This window comes from Eucalyptus grandis, chromosome 6 (genome assembly GCF_016545825.1).
Source record: "Eucalyptus grandis isolate ANBG69807.140 chromosome 6, ASM1654582v1, whole genome shotgun sequence".
NCBI classification, from domain to species: domain Eukaryota; kingdom Viridiplantae; phylum Streptophyta; class Magnoliopsida; order Myrtales; family Myrtaceae; genus Eucalyptus; species Eucalyptus grandis.
The window spans coordinates 37539713-37550439 of record NC_052617.1 but is presented as its reverse complement, the minus strand read 5'-3'; the positions used below and the strand labels follow the sequence as shown (position 1 = coordinate 37550439).

At 39.9% G+C, this 10727-nt stretch overlaps 1 protein-coding gene across 1 annotated transcript in view; it reads right to left on the bottom strand.

Moving 5' to 3' along the window:
* Positions 1–2342: 2342 nt before the first annotated feature.
* Positions 2343–10727, bottom strand: part of LOC104437906 (laccase-15) — an 11162-nt gene continuing 2777 nt past the window's right edge. The window contains exons 6-7 of the mRNA XM_039314538.1: positions 3050–3609; positions 2343–2413 (exon numbers count right to left, since the gene is read on the bottom strand). Of these exons, the coding sequence (XP_039170472.1) occupies positions 2343–2413; positions 3050–3609 (631 nt within the window). The remainder of the gene's footprint in view (positions 2414–3049; positions 3610–10727) is intronic.

The following is a 10727-nucleotide window of genomic DNA, read 5'->3' as shown; positions in this document are numbered from 1 at the left end:
AAAAATATTAGGTACATTTTTAATTAATTTGCATAATAGGTTTAATTAGAATTTGTTTATTAGTAAAATATTGTCATATCTAGAACTTAGGTACTTAGGTCCATACACATTTCATATTAAAGCAACACACCTAGATATTTTTAGATTAAGTCAATTTTCATTTAGTAAAACAAAAGAAGAACAAAAAAATGTTATGCATGCCAATAAAGTTATAGTTTAATTGTTTTTTTTTTAATAAAAAGGAAAATGCTAAAAGATGATCATTGCACCATTAAGTTACTTTCTTTTCAATAAAAAACATTATGTCATTAAAAAAGAAAGAAAAACTAAAGATCATTTCCTTAGTTAGTTAATAGGTTAATTCATAATTAATTTCATATCATCATTATTTAGCATAGGTTGCATATATGCATTAAAAAATGAATCATCATAAAAAAGATCATAAAAGAGCATGCATGTAGAAATACCATATTATTCATCACATATCACGTAGTACATGTATATTTATGATTACATAAATTAGATTGCATACATATAGTGATAAGTTTAAGTTATACTATATGAATTGCATCTCGAATGTCATTAAAATAAATCAATGCATATTGAATTTAGATTAAGATTGCATATAATTAACATTTTTTTTTAAAAGAAAAAAGAAAAATTAGGTGTCTTGTCATTTAGAAATCATGTTTAGGATATGCATTTTTATTAGCATTTTTTTTTTATTTGAATGTTATTTTATTGATTGTGCACTCGCATGACCACCATTTACATGTTAGTAGCTTAAGTTTAAATTAATCAACATTGCCTGTAAAATATTTTTAAAATTAAAATAAAAATGTACCGAAAGAATTACTAATGGGGCCTCTTGAATTTCTGTTGCAATATAGTAAAGATTCTCCTATACTTTACTTGGGTTTCTAACCAGCTCTAATTAGTTAGTGGCGGCTCCAAATTGAGTATAATTGCATGTTTGAATATATTAATTTTTTAACATCAAGTCATAATTGATAGAACTTGGGAGAGTCCGTGGTAAGACTTTGGATTTAATAATTCACTAGCCCTTTCGAATAATTCACTTTCAAAAAAATTCGGGAAGGTCGCTGTACTACCAAAAAAAGTGGGGAAAGAAGGAAACAAAGGTAACGACAATGGAAAATGATGTTACTTGACCGGATTGCCTCAGGAGAGGCGTGATTCGCTTTGGGACCGCGGTCGACTACTCTCTCCTCGGGAGAAAGTGGGTAAATCCTCAAACCTGCGCCTTTTAGAGTTGGGGCCGGGCTTTAAAGGTGCGTGTCCATGTTGCCTGTCCCTCTCCCTTCCCTCTTTCGGGTTGGATGGTGACCCGCATTACTTCTCTGGCATGGTTTCGATGGAAATATCGCGTAACACGTGCTCACACCTTCCCAAGTTGCTCGAGTGCGACGACCAATTTACGGAGGAGACTGATATCTTTCATTCACTCTCTTAACGCCTCACTTGTCACTCCCTCCAACGGAGATTGAAGGAGACGTTATCTCCACGAGATTTTCATTTTGTATATGAGTTTGCTGGACCTAGTTTAAGTGGCTACCTCGCTCCGAGAACAAATAATATCTTCGGGAAAAGGTCCACATACTTTTATGAGGACACCGCCAAGATGGATGCATATCCTACGTCGACACTTATATTTTAGCCATCATATTTAATCATTTATTACTTTAAAAAATATTAGGAATCGATCCTGACTCCTAAATAAAAATATCATGAAAATTAATTTGCATTTGCATTTGTATTATAAATATTAGGAACATCTTCATAATATATCGACATAAATTGTGTTTTAATCAGTCTGGTTATAAAAGCGATGAATGGGTTTAATCAGGGAAACTTTGAACTTAATTGAAGTTCCAAGATTGAGTCCACATGGACCAAGCCCCCATGAAAATTTGGCCAGCCAATGATTCTATGATATGGCCGATGATCCTCGGGTGTCAAGAGATTGTGTTCTTTGATCAAATTTAGAAACAATAAGGCATATCATATCATAAGATTGTGTTCTTTTATCGTTGCAGCTGTGCTTATTGTCTCCCTTCAACGGTCACACTCCCTCGCCGCCAGTCCCCATGTGTCTCGGCCACACCTCCTTGCCTTGCTTTGGTTTGCTTTGATAACCTAGGTTAACCTAATCAAGGTAGGTCAAGATTTGTGCAATTTATATGGTAATTTAATTTAATTATATAGTTTTATATACATGTCATATAGCATTTGCTTTGATCAAACATGTCATATAATGTTAAAACCTAGGTTATTTTACTATGTTTTGATTATTCCCTTGCATTAACTAAGACATTAGGGCGTCAGATAAGGTCGGCTCCAGGGTCAGCACACTGCAAGTGCTCGCCCACAGACCTGCAGTATCTTGCCGTTGCTGTGAAAACCAAAATAAAACCCAACTGTTTTTGTGGGTATCCATGACGCACACGCAAGGTATGAAAGTGATCAAATCACTAATATTTTTTGGATTAATGTCGTATGCGCAATCTGCGTACATAACATGACCACATAATTTTTTATTCTTGATCATGAATTTCTTACGACAAGGATACATTATTACACGAGTACATTTCTTCCGCCAGAAAAAGGAAAGCAATTCTGCAGCTTCTTCTCTTATGACCGGACGAATCAAGCATTGCGCATCATGATTAGGAAGGCACCCGCTTTCCAATTGAAATGCTAAAAGCTAACAAAAATGAAATAAAAAAGAAATTAACAACTCAACAGTGACGCTTCAAACTAGGGCTATAACAACCCATATGTTCCACTAATCAACACGACGACGTGTCTGACGGTGGCGGGAATATCTGCGACTCTAGGTTCGGGCTGTTTTTAACGATGAATGCCATCTCCATGCCCCTTGTCAAGTGTCGTTCTAGACGACGATGCATAAACCAAACTCATGGAAAGGATTTTTTTCCCCAAAAAGACCAAAATATTATTCCTTCGATTAAACTAAAGAATCGAATTGATATTATGAGAAACTTGTATAGCGTTGCAATAGTTGTACCTGGATTGAAGGCTTGGAATCTCACCGCGGCCCATCCACTCTTGGGCACCGCGATGATATTTTGCAATGGAGGGTCCATCAGGTTATATCTTTTGGGGTCCTTCTTGTGGAAATTGCCAAATCCCCACCCCACCACGTAAAAGCTGGTCCCATGGAGGTGCATGGGATGATCGGTCCCGGCCACCACGTTGGTCCCCTGCAAGACCATCTCCATCGTCGCATTGTACTCGAGCACCTTGACCAACGTCCCGTTTCGTGGCGTCTCCAGGGCCAGTGGGAGGTACTCTGCCGTGTAGTTAAACTTGAGCGGGGGCTTGCTCGGGAATTGGTCGCCGTACACGCCCTTGATGCGGTTGTAATAGGCTTGGAGTATGTCAATCGATGGGGACGCGAAGCTTATGTTGTTCATGCTGGCGGCAAGGCGGGACCCGTGCCGCCCGGCACACGAGTCTTTCGCGCAAGGGAACGTATTCACCGAGATGGTGAACAGGAACTTGTGGGTCACAGTTTGTGGGACGGTTATAGGAACCGGGTGTTCCCCACTAGCTAAGCTCCGGAGCCTGCCGGTGAAGTTGACCGATGCAGCCATGTCATTGTAATATGGAAGGTAAGGTAAATGAGTTTTGAGTTACAAACCTAATATGATGGGCACTTCTGCATGAGGCTTAGCAAAAGCATAGCTCGTGCCATTCTTTGGATAAATGATAATGGCATCATGGGCAGTGGCACATGACCAGTCACTGTGAGCATGCCACCAAAGCATCCCTTCCTCAAGTGAGAACGTTAGATTTTGCCTGAATTTTCCTCTAGGCTTAATCTGGCACTGTGTGATGTATTTGGGACCATCATGTCAAGGATTCCTCGGTTGTTTTACACCGTGCCTGTTATTTCTGTACGTTTTGCTTTCCCTTAATTGAGATATATTCAAAGCTAGTTTTTTTTTGTTGTTTTTGGCACTAGGGAAGTTAAGAGTGAGGGGGAAATACTAGTGAATGGTGATGTTATAATTGGCTTTGTTATACACATCCACAGTGATCGTATCGCCTTTGTGTGCGTATAAAGTCGGGCCAGGGAATAGACCATTAACGGTTGGTATGCTCTCGGTGCTGCATAGCCTCGTATATGGTATTTCCTTGATCTGGCAACGAAAGTGTATATATGCACGAAGAAAAAGCACATCCAATCTATTACATGAATATAGAAGAGTACGAGACCGTATAGTGCTCCTGATATTTTGAGAAATGCAACTTATAACCTCAAACGCAAATGCCCGATGAAAATGGTTAAACCTAGTAAAATTCTCCAAGTTAACGTGGGTCGCCTTACAAGTTGAATGAGAATTTATCAATATATCACCTAAAGTAAAAACAGTCCAAGAGTGGCTGTTTTGACTCTTTGGAGTAACTCCATGAATTTTACTAGATCCTTTTAAAGATGATCCAATGATCGAATTAAACTTATCCAACTCGACATGAGTAGACTCGTAATTGCGTGAATCGTCTTGTTACATAACTGAAGGGATTGATTTTAATTAAGCAGTTGCTTAAAAAACGAGAGAAATTGAATTTAAAAAAAAAACTATAATTTTAAAAATTCATGGAGTTCTCATTTTTTTTCCTCCATATCATAAACAACAGTGCGGAAACCTAAAAAAGATGGACTGTTTTTTCGTTTTGTTCGTAGGCGGAATATAAACATTCACCATTTTCTTTCTCAAAGAGAATTTCCAGATTTATCAAACATGTTTTCAAGAGAAAAGAAAATTGAAAATTGAAAAAGATTATTTCATTTTCTGTCGTCGAGGAAAACAAAAATTAATTGTTGGTGCTTGTGGCATATCATTAAGTTATTAATTGTCTGATTTCTTTTTTTGTTGTTGTAAAAAAATCTATTTTGATCATGTAACATGTATTTCCTCAATTTCAACCTTCAATTGTCTGATGCATGATTATCGCGCAACCTTATTTAAAATGGCATCATCATCTCCATTATCACCCTTCTTTCCATTATTGCGCAACGACTCCCGCTCAAGTCGCTATTATCTATCCATTATCTCTTCTCTGGGTCGATTTTTTTTTCCCACTTCTTTCTTTTATTTATCCTATAGTTGATACCCATCGACGATGTTTACAAACTTCTGCCAAATGAATAGTGCCATCCCGATAAGTTGGTGGAGTATGTGAAATGCTTCAGGTGACGGAAAAACTTAATTGTACAAATTGAGCCAATAATCGTAACAGACGAAGGACAAAGTAGAAAGAAAATTTCAAGTTAATGGACCAAAAAGTACATTCGTTTGAAATATTTTTTTCTTTATTCTAAGGGAAGTGCTAATCACATGTGGTCAATTTGTACCTCCTAGAAGTTTAGCCATAAAACACTCATCGAAAGACGTTTGCCTAAATTAATTAGGTCAAACACCTCAATTATCAAAGCTTTCCTTATGCACCAGAACCATGATAAAGAATAGTCAATGCCCAGGATGTTGCATTTAACCACGATCTCATGGCGAGCAATAGCTTCGCAATGGTGGATGCCAAGGACTGCCAAAAGCCCTAGAATTGGTGACGGAGATGTCGACGATCCTACGTGGACATTCTAAAACAATTTTTTACTAATTTTTTGAATTTTTTTTTTTAAATTTTCATTTTTTTCTATCCTTTTCTTTGGACTAAGGCTGGTCCGGCCATTGGCGGGGGCTGATGAGGGCATCGTGGCCCTTTCTGGCCACAGGCAAGGGTTGCCCTTGCTAGTTGCCCTTGCCAGCACTTGCCAAATCTAGCAAGGGCAAGACCCTCAATCGCGGCTTGGGCAAGGGCGGCCCTTGTCAAGTCTAGCAAGGGCTCAACCCTTGTTGGATTTGGCGAGGGTCATCCTTGCAACCCTTAGCGAGGACTTGACCCTTGCTGCCCTCACTGAGTCTAGCGAGGGCCGCCCTCGCCCAGGCTATGAGGGTCTTGCCCTTGGTGGCCCCCACCTATGGCTAGTTGCTGGCAATGGATGGTACCGGTCACAGTCCAAAGAAAAGAAAACAAAAGAAAGAAAAAACAAGGAAACATAAGAAAAGGGAAAAAATGTAAAAAATAATTAAAAAATAACAAATTTAGTAAAAAATAATTTTAAAATTTTTACGTCAGTGCCGATGATACCACATATGATCACAGCTGTCCACGTCATCAATTTCCAGCCTAAATTGCTGGATGGACTGAATTGGTCCACATATGAAAATATTTAGAACTAATTGATTCAATTAAAATGTTTTGACTAAATTAGTATTAATACAATAAGTTTAAGATTATTTTTTCTTTTTCAGATAGAGATGTGCCCCCATGCTTGTCAGCAACACAATTAATGTGGTTAGGTAAGCCGAAATTTTTGACTCTGCTAACCTTTGATGTCGCGCTCATAAACAAAATTCAGAAACAATTCCACAAAGGGTTTGAACAAAGGATTAAATGTTGGATTTGGATGCATCAAATCTCGGGATCAAGTCACAAAAGATGCCTCCAATTCAAAGTATTCTTAGAGGCCATGCCTTCCATCCACCGCTGAAGTCTCATATAATGCACATGAACGTGTCGTTTTTGCATGCATTCATAACAATTAATCAGAGTCAGTAAGGCTCGGAAAAAGAAAACGTCTGAGAAAAAATAGACAAGGAAAACTCAGAGGTGTTTGGTAACGGTGCTATAGTTCCACAAGCGTACGCAATTTTCAGTGGCGTGATTCGCTTTGCGACCCGACCTTTGACTCTCCATGCAAGAGCACAAAAATTTCTATAGTCTTCTCGATCTTACTGGACAAGAGCCTTTTGTATGGGGTCCGCCCTATAAAGTCATTTCGGAATACCATTCCAAGTCAAACTCTCTGCTGTTAACGTACTATATTTGAGAAAATTATCCAAAAAATTCTTTATCTATTACACGATTACCAATTCACTCTTACCTCTTTTAATTTTAACAATTGAGTCAAAAAATCTTTTATTGTTTTGCCAATTGAGTCAATTTAGCTAATTTTGGCTCAAAATTTTGGCTCAAAATCGTTGATGTGAACATCAACCGCTTTGCATGACATGGCTAATACTGATGTGAATAATTTAAATATTTTTTAATAATTTTTTTCTTTTCTTTCCTTTTACTTCTTGTTTTTTTTTTCCCTAACCTTAGGTCGACAAGGGCATTGTTGCCCTTACCGGCCATAGGCAAAGGGCCTTCATGTTGTTGCCTGCCATAGGTGAGGGTGCTAGCCTTTGCCTAGATCCAGGCATCAATTGCAATCCTCGCTCTTTGATCGGTGAGGGCTATGATGCCCTTGCTTGGCCTAGGTGAGGGCCTCCATACCCTCGTTGGCTACAAGCAAGGTTGGTGGGTCCTTGACCACAACTAGGCAAGGGTTGCAACCCTCGCCAACTGGCTGTGGGGGTGTTGCGGCCCTTGTTGGCCAAAGGGCGAGGGTTGTGGCTCGTATTTGGATTTGGGCAAGGGCTGACACCCTTGCTTATGATTGGTGAGGGTAGGTAAGCCCTTGCCCATGGCTGGCTACTATAACATCCCGGGTCTCAACTATACACATATTGTCCGCTTTGGACACTAAGTCCTCACGGTTTTGTTTCTCTCGGGGCAGTCCATACTACTCTAAGAAAACGCGTACGCATATGTACAGTTAGAGGGACTCAATCCTTATAAGCTAACCTATAACTCCTTCCCTAGGCGATGTGGGACAAGAGAGGGACTCCTTTCTTGCGCACTTCCGAGGACTGCCGCTCCATGCGATGTGCGATGTGGGACAAGAGAGGGACTCATTCCTTGCGCATGTCTGAGGACTGCTGCTCAAGCCGTCACACTCTCCATGGGACAAGAGAGGGACTCATTCCTTGCGCACGTCTGAGGACTGCCACTCGGGCCGTCACACTCTCCACCTCTTAACAGATGTAATGTGTGATGCAATGTGCGATGTGGGACAAGAGAGGGACTCATTCCTTGAGCACGTCTGAGGATTGCCGCTCGGGCCGTCACACTCTCCACCTCTTAACAGAAGAGTGTTCTCGCTGTGGCCCCACACGAGGTCGGGAGTCAAAACAGCATTCTTGCTGTGGTCCCACATGCGGTCGGGAGTCGGCTCTGATACCGCTTGTAATATTTCAGGTACACATATTGTCTGCTTTGGACGCTAAGTCCTCACGGTTTTGTTCCTCTCGAGACAGCCCATACTACCCCAAGAAAATGCGTATATACAGTTAGAGGGACCCAAGCCTTATAAGTTAGCCCATGACTCCCTCCCTAGGTGATGTGGGACAAGAGAGGGACTCATTCCTTGTGCATGTTCGAGGACTACCGCTCGGGCCGTCATAGCTACACCCTCTCTTGGATCAAGTGAGGGTCGATTGGCAACCTCACCAACCTAGGATTAGCAAGAAAAAAAAAAGAGAGGAAAAAGAAAAAAAGGAAAAGAAAAAGAAATACGGGCTATGGTATGTAGGATGATTAGTGTCCATGTCAACAATTTTTGACCAAAATTATTGTGATGGACCCAATTGACAAAACGTGAAAAGATTTAGCATTTAATTAACAAAATTGAAAAGTTTAGAATTGAATTGACAAAATTACAGATGGTCGCTTTATTTATTTTCTTTAGTAACTATCATTAATTTTTTTTCTAACATAACTATCTCACTTCGCATACCCGCAAATCTGGTGGGGGCTCCCTCTAATGATTTGTAACGCGAAAAAGGGAATCGGATTCAGGAGTTAATGAAAGATATGAAATAATTGAAACATTATTTGGGGACAATGATCGAACCCGACCTTGGCCACGCTAAGATCAAGCAACGTCCCTACGTCTGCGAATTTCAGGAAGCGTCTCGGCATCCCCAAATTGGGTCCATTGAATTAGATAGCATTGGCAAAATGATTTTCCTAGCCGTGTCCCAACCTATACGCTTGACGAAATGCTCGGGAATGAATAATTTGGCCACGTGGTGAAGCATTGCCATTATCTAATAGAAGTGAAAGATCATATACATCCAAGTACATAATTCCGAATGCAACATCATCTCGAGTTTTCGCCTTCCCATTCAGATTTTTTATTGAAGTCTTAGGATTTGTTAGTTTCGCTAAGAACTTGCTACTGCGTGGAAGATGAATTCCGAGAATTCAATTTCGGGAGAATGTGGAGCGATTTTCCGGTGTTTGTTTGCGCTGAAAGCAAATTGATAAAGTTGGTTTTACGATATTTTATAGTGAGCAAAATCTACTAAAAACGGCTTGTATCGTAAAAAATGGCTGCCAATTGGAATCAACATCTTCCTTTTTTATTATTTGCCCATCAAAATTGCATGAATGACAGATCAGGAAAGAAATTATGAAATCATATTTGTGAGATATTATGCATGATCGGGTTTTCTTAGGAATGTAGAAGAATATGAACACAAAGGGAGATGGTAGAAAATTTATGAATGAAAAAACATTAGAGTTATCATGATAAGAATTGAAAAAGAAAAAGAAATAACGAGAGATTGGAAATAGATGTAGAGGGACGGACCTATTCTTTATAATTGGATGCAAAGCATGAAATCATGAAATTTCTTTTCCTTCTTTCCAGTGTAAACGTGTTGCCGTCGGTCCATAAAAACCTTTTCCTATCAATCAAATAATCTTCCGTCGTTGAAACGTTGGAAAATCTGAAGTTAATTTCTCGAAATCTGTTTTTCATTGAACAAATTGACGCTTTGATGCATTCATAGCGATTAATCAGAGCCAATAAGGCTCGGAAAAAGAAAACGTCTGAGAAAAAATAGACAAGGAAAACTCAGAGGGGTTTGGTAACGGTGCTGTAGTTCCACAAGCGTACGCAATTTTCAGTGGCGTGATTCGCTTTGAGACCCGATCTTTGCCTTTTGAATGGGGTCCGCCCTATAAAGTCATTTCGTAATACCATTTCAAGTCAAACTCTCTGCCGTTAACCCATTATATTTGAGAAAATTGTCCAAAATATCCTTCATCTATTACACAATTACCAATTTACTCATAAACCTTTCAATTTTGACAATTGAGCTAATCTGGCTAATTTTGTCCAGAAATCGTTAATGTGAACGTCGACCATTTTACGTGATATGACTAACGTTGACATGAATAATTTAAATATTTTTAAAATATTTTTTTTTTTTTTTCTTTTCCTTTCATTTCTTGTTTTTTCCCCTAACCCTAGGTTAACAAGGGCGTTGATGCCCTTGCTGGCCATAGGCAAGGGCCTTCGCGCCCTTGCCCGCCATAGGTGAGGGTGTCGGCCTTTGCCCAAATCCAGGCGTCGGCCGCAATCCTCACCTTTTGATCTGTGAGAGCCATGATGCCCTTGCCTATTCTAGGTGAGGGCCTCCGCACCCTCGTTAGCTACAAGCAAGGTTAGTGGATCCTTGACCACAACCAGGTAAGGGTTGCAACCTTTGCTAGTTGGCTATGGGGGTGTCGTGGGGTTGCAGCTCGTATTTGGATTTGGGCAAGGGCTAACCCCCTTGCTTGTGACCAGTGAGGGCGGGGAGGCCCTCACCCATGGCTAGCAAGGGTGATCACCCCCTCTCTCAGACTTGGTGAGGGTCGATTGGCAACCTTGCAGGTCTAGGATTAGGAAAAAAAAGAAAAAAAGAAAAAGGAAAAAATATTCATATATAATTAAAAATTAC